The sequence below is a fragment of the Armigeres subalbatus genome, chromosome 1 (assembly GCF_024139115.2).
Source record: "Armigeres subalbatus isolate Guangzhou_Male chromosome 1, GZ_Asu_2, whole genome shotgun sequence".
Taxonomy (NCBI): Eukaryota; Metazoa; Arthropoda; class Insecta; order Diptera; family Culicidae; genus Armigeres; species Armigeres subalbatus.
The window spans coordinates 271,659,875-271,674,809 of record NC_085139.1 but is presented as its reverse complement, the minus strand read 5'-3'; the positions used below and the strand labels follow the sequence as shown (position 1 = coordinate 271,674,809).

Genomic DNA, 14,935 nt, shown 5'->3' with positions numbered 1-14,935 from the left:
TTGAAGTTTCACAAAGAGCAAGATAAAAGTAACGAGAAACGCAGGCCTTCGAACGGAAATATTTTGGAGTGCGTTTAGTGAGTTTCTTTAGGCGTTTGGGAGCGTTCTAATGAGTAGCGGTACCTTCTTTTTCGGCCATAATCTGTCGTAGACGGGCTCTGATTTTGCGGCGGTCCTCGTAGCTTGTGGATGAATCCAACTTAAAAAATAAAATACATGGATGAGTGCGTGAATTGAATTTTAAACCGACGACCTTACCAATTGTTTTAATACGGTTTCGTCCCAGATCTGCTCTAGATTCTCGACACTCGGTTTTGGAGCGTTGCTGGATGAAGAGGCAGTTGACTTAACAGTGCGGGTTGTGGTTACTTTCGAGACCTGGAAAAAGTAGACAAAATATTGGATCACAATCTACCCTGGACAGAATTTGTCTGCTGCATTAATTTTGTAATAAATTCAAGCGACTGCAATGGATGCACCAAGCGAACGCACTGCTCGGCTCTGATACGTCTCGGTTCACGGTAGATGGCTATTTTGGGAACGTGATCGCGCGGACGGAACAAAAGCGAAACTTTCCCCCCATGTTGATGAAGACCATCACGAAGGTATATTCAGGAGTAGATCTATTTTAAGCATAAAACGGTTCGGCAACATGAAACGCGCCTTCGTTGTGCTCTGAGTAATAAACGGCTGTCGCAACGCACCGGTTTTGTGGCATGTCGTTCACGTTGGACGTACTGTCCCAATCCCGTCGTGTTCAAAGATCAGCTGTTTCGAATCAGTCGCAGTAAGCGTTGTCGGAGATGAGCGGAGATGGACAGTGAGAGTGGATTTCAAGGTCGATGGCATGGCATGCTCAGCGTTGCTGCTGATGTTGTCGTTAAACGCTTTTGATTTTCAACTTCCTCTAATAGCTTTCAAAATGATTGATGACATCTAAGCTAGCACCTTGGAGTAGTTCCTTTACTTCTATATTCGCTAGGACTACTAAGACTGTTGCCAATACGTCAAAGTGTGGACGACGGTACGATTCAAGTTCAAAATCTCATTTATGTCCACAACAAGTTCAAACTGATGTAAATAGATTACTCATTGAGAACTCGATGTGCGACGGTCGGCTATTTCGGTCCGGAACCGTATTAAGACAATTTTAAAAATTTCTCTGCAAGTTCATTGCGGAAGACACATTCGCAGAACACAGATTTCTTTTCGCCGACAAAAACAAGAACCGGTATTCTGCGACGTTGTTTACGTTCTCGCAAGTCGCAGTTGCCTTCTTTGATCGATGAATGCCACAAAAGGAAGGGCGGTGGCCTTGTTTTGGTTCTGTGCCAAGACGCGAGTCCGCCAAATGGGCACACGCTGTCCTATGGAATGACTATTCACATTTCCGTATAAAGTGACCATTTATGGGAAAATCGCATGCTGTCGGAGAAAGCGGTGACAGTTTGATCGAGCTTTTACGCCGTGGGAAATAAGAAATGCGTATTTATTAAACAGATAAACCTATATTGAACAAAAGATTAATTTGGTAAATGCGACTTTTGTAGGAAATTATAAAGCTTGAACTTGTGAATAAGCATCTAAGAAACCGTTCAATCAAGGAAACAACATCCCTTTTAGCTGGCAAGTGCAAGTTTGAAAAAAACGCAACACGTCCGCTATGAACAGTGCATAGAAACGTGTGGAGACGCAAGGTATATTGTAGATTAAAGTCAATCGAGGTCAGATGAATTCGTCATCGTGAGAAGGAATTCGGTCTAGATCCTGTATGGAGCAAAGATAGGACCGATCATTTAGTCAGAATTTGACTTGGTGACTTTGCTTTGAAACATCGCAATTAATACCAGTGCAGTGGAAGCGCTTGTCATATACTCCTCATCTAGTGGAAAATGAGCATGAGACTGTATTTATTTTGCGGAGCATCAACAATCAAAACACCACTCACACTTAAAACAGGGAAGGGTCATTTTTCGGAATTATTAGGCCGAAGCCCATCCGGCAGAAAATTTCGCTGACTGAAAAATGTGCTTGGCCAAATAAATCATTTCGCCGAAAATGCTCTCTGGTCGAGATCGTTGTTTGGCAGAAAGGGTTATACGACCAGCAATGTTGTTTGCTGAACGGATCATTTGGTAGAACAATACGAAATGTGGAAAGTGGGAAGTGATTAATCATAATTGAAAAGTAAGAAATGTAAAGTGAGAAACAAGAAGTGAATTAAGACATCGGAACGGAAGTAATTAGGTAAGAAATTAGAAGTGAGAAAAATTTCAAAATATAAATTCAACCTTTTTCTTGTTTTTCAACCGATGATTTTCAACCGACATTTGAAGGAAAGATGCATTAAACACTATATTTTTGTGTAGATGTATTGATTTGGTGATTGGGTCCATGGGTACGGTTTTATCGAGGGAGTCCCCTGGGTCAAATGGGGTAAAAAATAGGTCAACTTCCTTTTAATCGTAGATAACTAGTAGTAAATGCTCTCAATAATGCTGCAATCGTTTTTATTCATCATTTGGTAATAGTGGGAAGGGAAACTGCACGTTTGAACCTCCAAAATCTGGTTACAGATGTTCCGGGAACCTGGTTTCTCCAGGGAAGTGGTTTGATTGACTTTTTGATTGACCTGTCATAAGACGAGTTTATATAATGCCATTGAATTTCACCACTTAATTGTATCTTGACAGATACGTATTTCGACCTCAACAGTAAGGTTGTCTTCAGTGTCTCGTACTTGACTCGACTTTTGATTGATTCAGAAACCGTGCTTGCGACACATCGAACTTCATGATTTTGCAACGCAAACAAAATATAAAAGATTTGCAGAACATCTGAGCGCATTGGCCACATCCGGAGGTTCCGTGGGAACCTGATGCCCTATGGAAGTAATCACTTTTTGATTAGTTCTGAAACCCAGCTTGCGACACAGCAAACTTCATGATTTTGCAACACAAATACATTCATTTGCAGAGCATCTGCCACATTAGTTACTTCCGAGGATCCCTGGGAACCTGAACCCTCAGAGAAGTGGTCACTTTTTGATTGATTCTGAAACCCAGCTTGCGACACATCAAACTTCATGATTTTGAACGCAAATACAGTAGAAGACATTTGTAGAACATCTGACCGCATTGGCCACTTCAGGAGGTTCCCTGGGAACCTGATGCCCCCAGGGAAGTGGTCACTTTTTGAGTAGTTTGAGAAGTTCCCTGGGAACCTGATGCCCCCAGGGAAGTGGTCACTTTTTGAGTAGTTCTGAAACCCAGCTTGCGATAAATCAAACTTCATGATTTTGCAACACAAATACAATAACTGGCATTTGCAGAGCATCTGCGCACATTAGCCAGTTCCGGATGTTCCCTGGGAACATGATAGTGATCACAACGCTGAGATAATTTTATAAAGGATTGTCTAATTGTAAATAATTTAGTTTTGACAAAAACAAAAATATCTGATTATTTGCCACAATCGACTTTTAAAAAATTCCAACTGAAAAGTAAACAATTTTTTTTTATCGGATTATGTTACAAATTTATAACAAAATATGTTACTTTTGTGTTGTGTAACTTTTGACATAAATTAAGATATTTTATCAACATCCTAACTTCTAACAAATTTTATTATAGAAAATTAGTATAACATAATGACATATGTTGATATAATTCTGATACGACCTTCTAGTCGGGTTATTTTGCATCACTTGTTACTTGTTACTTCTCATTTCTTACTTCGCAATACTAATTTTTCACAGTGAAAAGTGAGAAATGAGGAGTGAGAATCGACAAAACATCTTACTTCTCACTTTTCGTTTCTCATTTTACAGTCTCTGCGACATTGCTTCGACTTACGACGTTTTCGGCCATATGACCCGTTCAGTAAACGCCATTGACGGTCGTATGACCCTTTCGGCCAAATCACATCTTCGGCCTAATGGCCCTTTCTACTAAATGACCATTTTGGTCAATCGGCATGTTGGGCCTCCTCGGCCAAACGACATTTTCGCCCATATGATTTGATTGACCAAACGACATTTTCGGCCGTGTGACTCGCTCGGCCAAACCTATCGGGCCAAAAAACCTTTTCGGCGAAATGACCAGTTCAACCGAATTCACGGTGTGTCTAAGGGAAAAAATTATTTTTCAATAATCTGTATCACTGAAATACCCACCACATGAAAGTAGATGATCTCCTCTTTCATATAGTGGGTAAACTAAAATGTTCTATCGGGGGATCTAGAACAATTTTTATTTTTCCACTATTTTTGGTGCAAATTCCATAGAAATCTCAAATGATAGCCGATTTAACCCCCCCAAAAATGTATGGAAAAATGAGCCCCGATAGAACATTTTAAACATGCACCTACGTGGAGGAGGAAAACCTATACTTTTGTGTAGTGAGTATTTTAGAGATACTGATTTTTAGAAAATAAGCCTCTTCGGACAAACACACCGTGAATTACATTTACTTCCAAATGACATTTTTGGCCAAACGTTCGATTCGGCTAAATGTAATTTGGCCGAATGAATGTCGTCCTTCCTCCTCAAAACAACGATTTTTATTATAAATAGGCACAATGAGTGCTCTTTGACCCGAGGAAACAGCCGTATGCGTTTTTGCATAGGTCTTCTATATTCTGTCCGGGCATCTGCTATCTGTACGATCGCACTCATTCGCAAGGGTGCGATCGCAGCATTTTGCTCCAGATGATTCCATTTAACCCTTATGCGGCCGACCCGTGTTCCTTTTTCAAATTCAAGTGGTGATATTTCAATGAATTTTTATAGCTGAAAGCTGAAACTCGGTGACATCTAAGAACTCCATAAAATGTAGCATCTGTAAGAAAATCACGTTGATACAGTGAGGAGGGACGTGGGGAGGGGCATCTGATTTTTTTTACCACGTGGATGGCCGACAGGGTACCCGTGTTCCACTAAATTGATATTTTCATAACTTTACCAATTTTCAACCGATTTAGATAATTTTGACAGTTTTTCAAACAGAAACTCATATACTTTTTGCCCATTGTCAAGATTTACTGCTTTTGTCCATGGTTATACAAGAAATCTTTGAAGTAAGGCTTAAGAGTCTACACACGTAACCGAAGGACTATCAACCAGTTTCAAATATATTCCATGCTCATTGCGCTTCTAAGAATAGTCGTTGTTCACAGTATATATTCTGGGTCTCCAAAACCTCTGGAGTAAGGCCTAAGTCATCCAAAAATCCCTGAATAAGATCTTATGGGCTGCTAACGTAACCAAATGTCTATCGTGTAAATTCAAAAACGGTACATGCTCTTTTATGGTGTTTAGCATATAATGCTTTCACAGTATGAGTTCCAGATCATTTGCATTCCAAGTAGTTCTTGTTGCTGTTATTGATTCCAGGTGGTCTACGAACTCCATGCAGTCAAGGTCTTCGGATCAATCTCCGTAATGGAGGCAGTTAACGAACAATAAACAAGTTGCGTGACCCCTTCTTGGTATATGTTTGTATTCTAAGTAGTTCTTGTTGTTATCGTGGGCTCCAGGTAGTCTTCAAACTCCATAAGTTCAAGGTCTGTGGATCAACCTCCGTAATGGAGGCAGTTAATGAAGAATAAACAAGTTGTGTGACCTCTATCTTTCGCGCCACAAGCAGCAATGTTGCCTGTTGAGGAGTTATGCAATAAGCTCCAGAAAATCATGGTATAGATTAAATTCGATTACTAATTATTGGAACAATTAATTAGGATGCGGTTTTCGCTGAGTGAAAGCAGTTCAGTATTCCTTTTAGCTATATAGGTTTTCTTTTAACTTGCGCTTGATGGGGAAGCGTCATTAACAGTATAATGAAAAAATAAATTTCCCATACTAATTTGCATGCAAACTTGAAACGGCTTGTGCTAAATCAGTTTTAATCCAATTGAGCTCAAATTTTCAGAGGACATTCAGAACATGATAAAGAATCAGATGAGCACTGTGGAGCAAAATCGATTTTTTGAACCACCCTAATATATATATATATATATATATATATATATATATATATATATATTTGTTTTTAATGTAGTTCTTGTTGTTGTCGTGAGTTCCAGGTAGTCTACGAACTCCATACAGTCAACGTCTTCGGATCAATCTCCGTAATGGAGGCAGTTATCGAAGAATAAACAAGTTGTGTGACCCCTTCTTGGCATATGTTTGTATTCCAAGTAGTTCTGGTTGTTGTCGAGTTCCAGGTAGTCTACGAACTCCACACAGTCAAGGCCTTCGAATCAATCTCCGTAATGGAGGCAGTTATCGAAGAATAAACAAGTTGTGTGACCCCTTCTTGGTATATGTGTGTATTCCAAGTAGTTCTTGTTGTTGTCGAGGACTCCAGGTAGTCTACGAACTCCATAGAGTCAAGGTATGGGGTTCGACCTTGGTAACGGAGGCAGTTATTGAAGAATAAACAAGTTGTGTGACGCCTTCATGATATTTGTTTGTTTTCTAAGTAGTTCTTGTTGTCATTGGTTCCAGGTAGTCTACGAACTCCATAGAGTCAAGGTCTGTGGATCAATCTCCGTAATGGAGGCAGTTATCGAAGAATAAACAAGTTGTGTGACCCCTTCTTGGTATATGTTTGTATTCCAAGTAGTTCTGGTTGTTGTCGTGGGCTCTAGGTAGTCTACGAACTGCATAGATTCAAGGTCGATGGATCAATCTCCGTAATGGAGGCAGTTATCGAAGAATAAACAAGTTGCGTGACCCCTTCTTGGTATATGTGTGTATTCCAAGTAGTTCTTGTTGTTGTCGAGGACTCCAGGTAGTCTACGAACTCCATAGAGTCAAGGTATGGGGTTCGACCTTGGTAACGGAGGCAGTTATTGAATAATAGACAAGTTGTGTGACCCCTTCTTGGTATATGTTTGTATTCCATGCAGTTTTTGTTATTGTCGTGAGTTCCAGGTAGTCTACGAACTCCATGCAGTCAAGATCTTCGGATCAATTGTTTGTATTCCAAGTAGTTTTTGTTGTTGTCGTGGGGTCTAGGTAGTCTACAAACTCATGGAGCCAAGGTCGGTGGATCAACCTCCGTAATGGAGGCAGTTATTGAAGAACAACTGAGGGACGGAAGGTAGCGGGTTTCCTCCATCACCTTCTCCGAACTTAATCTATCGCATGTTGTGTATATGCATAATCGAGTTTCAGACATAGTAATTAATTCCACTCCGGGTGGCTCAATACCCGGAACATAGGCAATTAACTTTGAATGTACTGAACTCGAAAGGCGATCTCTCTTCGCTTATGTGGTTGGGTTGATCTGACGACCAACTGGCACAATCTCACACAACCCTACTTCATCGAGTGCCGTTGGTGATGAAGCAAGCGTGTAGGGGCCAGATAATACTAAATACTCATCTTACGTGGTTGGCATTGTACAAAAACATATATGAGAGAGTTAGTTCTAAGAATGTATTGCGAGAGTTCACCCACATGCTCGGTGCTGTGAATTTGATTTCATCAGTACCCGCCAAGCTGCAGAGGACGACGGAGGTCCTTCGTAGCTTAGTAGGGAAAAACATCTCTAGCGCACTGGTTTCGTGGGATCAAACGCCACCGAAGTTCTGTAGATCAATCTCCGTAATGGAGACAGTTATCGAAGAATAAACCAGTTTTGTGACCCCATCTTGGTATATTCCAAGTAGTTCTTGTTGTTGTCGTGAGCTCCAGGTAGCCTATGAAATAGAGTCAAGGTCGATGGATCAACCTCCTTAATGGAGGCAGTTATTTGAAAATAAACAAGTTGTGAGACCCCTTATTGGTATATGTTTGTATTTTAAGTAGTTGTTTTCATTGTCGTGGGCTCCGTCATGAAGGCAAGGCAAAATACGTGAATGGAATCCGTATTTTTTGTCGAAGAGACTTACGAACTTATTAACAGGTACTCATAAATGATTCATAAAGTTACAGGCAGTGAAAGTTATTTCATGAAAATCTTTATTGTTTGCGGCAAATTGGGTCGAAAACGTAATAAAATCGGGTTAGGCAAATCGAGGGTATACAAAATCTGGGAGTGACAAAATCGGGTCAACCTCATCTGAGTGAATATACGCATTCTTAGTACAGTAGCCGTTCGATAACTGCAAAATATTTACTTTATCAGTTATCGAATGCCGTTCGATAACTGCAACGCACTCTAGACGTCAAACGGTTGTCAATCGACGTCAGATGTAATAAAAGTGCAACTAAATGCAGCCATCATTGAGTCTGACATCGGTTTGAAGTTTAGCGGTCCGATAACTGTAAAACTGTTGAAACTATCGAATTGCAGTTAAAAAGCATTGCAGTTAAATGACTTGCAGCTATCGAACGTCTGCTGTAGTTTTTGTTTTTGCCATGGTACTAGGTAGTCTATGAACTCCATATAGAAATGATCTGCAGATCAACCCACGAACGGAAGGCTATTGGTATATGTTTGCATTTCAAGTACTTCAAGTTGTTGTCATTAGCTCTGGGTAGTTATTGAAGAATAAAAAAGATGTGAAACCTCATCTTGATATATTAGCATTCCAAGTAGTTATTTTTGTCGTGTTGTTGTTGGTTCCAGGTAGTATACAAACTTCATTCATATCACTAATATGAAGTTGTCTATTCTTTGAAATGCAAATGTAAATAAATTGAACGATGCAACTTCACGCCGAGAACGTGAGGGAAAAACGGACTAATATCGCAAAAGATCATGTACCATATTAAAATTAGATTAAAACACTCCTCACGGTATCCAAGTTTCAAAGTGCTCGCGTTTTCGGGGACACACCAGTCGATACGGAGGCGGCGCAAGGAGGACCTTAAAGACCCTCTAGATATTCGTGTAAGCCTCAGAAGTCTTACTCCATAAATTTCAAGGATGACCATCAGCATATGCCCTGAACGCATTTTATTCATGGACTCCAAAGGCATGTACCAAATTCAAAACAGGGTGATATATCTCTGGTGTGGATCCTAATGCCTTACTTCAGGGTTTTCTTGGATGACCATGAACATTTGAAATGGGTGCATTATATTCTACGTAGCATACAATGCATGTATAACTATTCAAATAGGCCGAAAGAACTCTGGTTACGCGTGAAGTTCTTGAGGATTGTTCAAGTGTTCTCTTGGATAGCCATGAACATATGTAATGAAAGCGGTATATTCTATGTACCACAGATATCTGGTTACGTGTGAAGATCCTGAGGCCTATTCTAGCATTTGCTTGGAAGACCATAAACATATGCTATGGACTGCATTCTATTCTATGTACCACAAAGGGCATGTACCACTTTTGAAAAAAATCTGAAAGATCTTTGGTTACGCGTGTAGATCTTAAGGCCTTTTCCAGGGTTTTCTTGGATGACCATGAACATATGCAATAAATGCGTTCTATTCTATGTACCACAAAGGGCATGTACCACTTTTGAAAAAAATCTGAAAGATCTTTGGTTACGCGTGTAGATCTTAAGGCCTTTTCCAGGGTTTTCTTGGATGACCATGAACATATGCAATAAAGGCGCTCTATTATATGTACCACGAAGGGCATGTACCAGTTTTAAAACAATCTAAAAGATCTCTGGTTACGCGTGTAGATCTTAAGGCCTTTTCCAGGATTTTCTTGGATGACCATCAACATATGCAATGAAAGCGCTCTTTTCTATGTACCACAAAGGGCATGCACCACTTTTGAAACAATCTAAAAGATCTCTGGTTACGCGTGTAGACCTGAAGGCCTTTTCCAGGGTTTTCTTGGATGACCATGAACATATGCAATGAAGGCGCCAGAGGACTTATCCGAGAGATTTTCGATATGAGAGGAGAGAGAATTGTTTATTCAGAGAAGGCGAATGTCGCAAGAGATGATTCTTTGCCGACTTCTCTTTTAATAAAAGTGACAAGCAGTGGATTTCTTTGTGGTACGATAGAAAACAATGCGAACTTGCATTCTGAGGTGATAAACTGCAAAGAAATCCTCTGCTTGTCATTCTTATTTAAAAGAGGGGAAGTCGACGAAGAGAATTCTCTCTTACGACATTCGCCCTTCTACCAGATAGAGCTTGATTTCTCTCTGGACTCCTCCTCATAGGCGTAACAGTCTTCGGGTTTTAAACTTGCTTGCAATTTCAACAATATCATGCTTTAGCCTTCAGAAGCTCTTATCCGAAAAACCTAACATAAGCTAATGCAATTTCCCCCCTTTTTTTTGTAATGCACACTCATCCAATTTTTTTCAAGAAATATTTGAACCATTTATCAACAATTAACTCAGAAGATTTTTAGATAATTTTCCGAACCACTATTTGAATAGCAAAAAAAATAAAATAACTGGAGGAATCCAAAGGCTTTTGGAAACGATTGTAGTGGCCAAATTCTAATACTTAATGTTTCCGTGTGTAACGGGAGACAGGAATCCCATAACCGGGACTAAAATTATGGTTGGATGCTTAAAGTGAGTAATGTGTGTTCACTCTAAAACACGTATCAAAGATCGCTTCATAAGGTACGTGTTGAACAAATTACAGTGTTCGAAAGATTTTAATTGTAGCGTAATTACGATATCATGTAGGTGTACGGATTTAAATTCCATGAACCGAAATCCGCTGTGGACGCGGATTTTGATTTAAGGGAAATTCATTACATTCGTATTTTAAAAAGCTTTTGCATAACAAATAGTTGATGAATATGTCACTTCAGAAAAATAGAGTACCGTGTCATGCAGAACCTGTAACAAACATGTCAATTGGATTAGAATTGTATATTTTTGTAGTTGTTTCCGCGAATGAAGTGCTTAGTTCTACGGATTTCGATGCCCCACGGTACACTTTCTCGTTAGATATAAAGTTGCTTCCGTCTTTCTGTTCGTTCTGTACATTCTGAAATTGAAGTTGTTGTTGTTGACACCAACGACAGGTGTGACCTAGAGCTGGATGTCCTGCCTGTCCACATGAGGAACATGAAGTCTTACTATTTCTTGTCGGAAATGGATGGATTGTTTCTAAGACCAGACATATTGATCGGTTGACCTTCGCTACAGTAAGTTTGACACATCATAGATTGGGCAACTGGATTTATCTACTTAGTTGGATTCAGTTAGTTTGCCAAACGTTGAACGTGTTCAACATTACACTGATTCTAAACTACGCAATGAATAGAACATTGACTAATCAATGAATAATTTAAAAATTGAACTATATTTCATCAACGTCTCCTCATATTTAGAAGTTATCATTTTTTAACATCACCAACATTAATTCTCGCCATTTGTGCCTGGTGGTGTCACTGTCTAAATTCGAAACACATTTCCCAATGCCAATTAAGCGAACATCCTGCTATAAAAAACACCAGGTGTCGTCGACGTCGACATTGCGACTGGACTATCTTGGCGTTTCGTCAAAAGAAAGCAATCAAACTTTGACCATTTTCGGTCACCAACACTCGGGGGTTCGAATTCGAAAGAACTTATCACCTGCAACGGCTAACCACCGAACGACTGTCCGAATGTCACTTTGGATCGGATTGTTTGAAATTTCGGTGAGGTCACAATCTGTCCACTGAATCGAATAAAACAACTCTTGAAACGTTGTTAAACAGTTAACGAACGATTACGAAATGAAGTGTGGAATTTTCTTCGCCGAGAGGAGAAAACATTCAGAGGAAACCGCCCGCGTGCGAACGAGACCACACAGACCAGGAGACGACCATCAAGTCGCTCCTACATATAGATTTTCACCTCAAAAATAAGAATGTACGGCCCAAAATTATCGTCCGTGCCGAGATGTTTTGCATCCTCACGGCGGCGGCTGTGCCAGTGGTGTCGTCGTCGTCGTCGCTTTCGAGTGATAATTGCATAAATTTTAAACGTGTCGCATTATTTGGACAGAGATACGATTCTTGTTTTATGATCTCATATGTATCACCGTTTGCTCAGGTCGCCAAAGCAAAGACTGCGGTCATTCAAATGCGAATATTTGGCATGCGTTCAAGTGATGATGACGACGACGTCGACGAATTATGCAATGGAAAAAGGTAGCGCGAAACGGAATCTGTGGGTCGGTAGCTGTTTGTGCCTTGCTCACTGACGTGTTCAGGGTGCAATAATAGGCATGCGCGACTCTGCTCCAGACAGGCACCCCTGGTGCCTAGTGTGTTTGTTTACGAATAGTTGCGTTGCATTGCCATAACTGCATATTGACAAAACCAGTAGGTAAATGATGTTGTTTAACATCAGATGAAATAGTGATAATATGCATTCATATCGATTTACAGTACAAAGTATTTGATTGAGTGCAAAATGTCTTTAAATGGTGCGTTTAGGCGGAACGACGATAAACTTATCGCGGTCATGAATTACAACACGTAGCCTATACTAATTCACTTCATACAGATCAATGGAATGGAAGAAATTTGAACTGTATTGTCATGCCACTTTGTGGTTTAAAGGTACAAGATTCAGCACATTTAGAACTTCATGCAATACTAAAGCTTATTTTAACTCCGTCGATCAAAAAATCTGTAAATGGGGCAAATTCTTTTGAAATTAAAGGGTAATGGATTCACCCCAACTTACATTAAAACTTTTGTTGTGCAAGAGAGGAAAAGAATAACCTTCCTGACTAAATTTGAACAAAGGCATCTTTAGAAATTGAAGGAAGTCTATTGAAACTTAACGGAAGCTTTGATAGCTATATGAATTTATTCAATCATTAACTTTGATTTATTGTCGTTAATCCTTAGATTTTGACTTTAATTTAATCTGGCCATTACGTTTCATATACATAGGAGTAGCTAGAGTCCCGGTCTGGGGAGGCCATGGCCCCAGCTGGTTAAGGATAATATTCTAAGGCGATATAGAGCACTGCATCGTAACTGCACGCATGGGCTGCCACTCACCAATATGCGTAAAATCAAACTGATTTCTAGTAATGGTGTGATTGAACCAATACGAGTCTTTTTTTCATATTCATTGTACTAATTATAGATAAAGGCGTTTTGCAGTTTTTTTTACTCTTTATTATAGAGGTTAGCCCTTGGTTGGTTCACTTCAGGGAAGTGGTGTAGACTTAGAATTCTTAATCACGATGTCCATTAATCGTATCTGGTTTGAGCGTATTTCATTGTATTTTCATGAATTATACACAAGGTTTTCTATATCAAATTTGCAATTTTTGGATCTCTTCATTTACGTTTGTGTGATATGCGGAAAGCTTCAAAAACGTTGAAATAAAGGGGCCGTACTTTCTTCCCAATTTCATGATAATTGTATGATATTCCGATTTTTGAGAGCACTTTGAAGGTTGCGAGGGCCGTGCACTAATTACGTAAGGGCTAACGGAGAAAGGAGGACGTTCATTATTTTCGCACCATATTAAAAACATATTCTATAGGATAAAAACTTATCACGGTATCGCTAAAACAATTTTTTGACAAAAATTGATTTTCAAATTTCTTGAAAATTACAACTCTTAGTGTACAAGTATATTCCGCAAACAAAATTAAAATAAATTCCAAAATACGCGCTTTCGCTGGATAAGTCATCAGTTTACAACCTATAGAATTCAAGATATTTAAAAAAAATTTTTTTTTGTCAAAAAAATCATTTTGGTATTACCGCAATAGTTTTTTACCCTATGAATCAATATGGTCGAAACTCAGGTGTGGTAAAATTCAAGTTATATCTGAGCTCTGGTCAAATTTTCAGCAAAATTGGTTCACACGCAATCGAGATCTAGATCTTCAAAGTTGACCATTTTGTATGAAAAACGTCGAGTGGGCTTTTTATTATGCCAGTCACTGTATGACAATACAATGCATGTGTTGCTCACACGGATGCGGTACATTACATTAAGTGTATTCGCATTGACTAGCAAGGCATGCGTCACCACAGAATCCTTATAAAGTTTTTTAGTAGAATGTCCTCACAAGTCCATTTGTTTAGTTTTCACTATTCAACAAGACTTTGACCTCTTGTAACTTAAAAAATATGCCTTTACCAGACAAACTAACGTAGATCTGAACAGATATTAGGTGATAGAATAAGGAAGTATAGTTTTTTAATAGACTAGTTGATGGAAATGTTAAAAAATCATAAATAAATAAAATAGTTGAATGATTCCAAGATTTGTTCATTTTAGGTTCATAGAATAAGGAAGTATAGTTTTTAATAGACTAGTTGATGGAAATAATGAAAAAATCATAAATAAACAAAATAGTTGAATGATTCCAAGATTGTTCATTTTAGGTCCTTTCAAATTCTCACTAAATGTGCTTAATTACAAAAAATTAAAACTCTGACGAAAATTAACAAAAATTTCTTACAGTTTTTAAATTCTAATGATTTTTTTTTAAATCCTTAAAATATTCCCAGAATTATAAAATAAAGAAATAGTTGACAAAAATCTCACAGAATCTCAAAAAATAGTGCAAATATTATGATTTTTCAACTTTTTTTTATTTGGTAAACTCAATCGTGTACGACGATTTGCGGAGATTCCAATATATGAATCAATATGGTCGAAACTTAGGTGTGGTAAAATTCAAGTTGTATCTGAGCTCTGGTCAAATTTTCAGCAAAATTGGTTCACACGCAATCGAGATCTAGATCTCCAAAGTTGACCATTTTGTATGAAAAACGGCAAGTGGGCTTTTTATTATGCAGGTCACTGTATATGATACATGCTACGCAACTCAGATAGACTTATCTGAGCTCTATCTTACCTACATATTCGTACTTAGAACTCGCGACTCTGGTTACCATAGATTCCATCATCTGTTTTGTGGCATACCTAGGTACTTGAATAATATCCAACTGATTATAATATCTAATTTCGATTTTGGAAAGGTTTTCAATAGAATCATCGTTTGAACTCTCATTGGCTGTATTTAGGAGCATACAAGATAGACACGACTTTTATTTATTTTAGTCGAAAATGTTC

At 38.8% G+C, this 14,935-nt stretch overlaps 1 protein-coding gene across 1 annotated transcript in view; it reads right to left on the bottom strand.

The window, feature by feature from the left end:
• LOC134207600 (nucleolar protein dao-5-like) overlaps positions 1–14,935 on the bottom strand; it is a 33,635-nt gene that overhangs the window by 3,772 nt on the left and 14,928 nt on the right. Inside the window, exons 2-3 of the mRNA XM_062683308.1 lie at positions 259–378; positions 124–199 (exon numbers count right to left, since the gene is read on the bottom strand). Of these exons, the coding sequence (XP_062539292.1) occupies positions 124–139 (16 nt within the window). The 5' untranslated portion in view covers positions 140–199; positions 259–378. The remainder of the gene's footprint in view (positions 1–123; positions 200–258; positions 379–14,935) is intronic.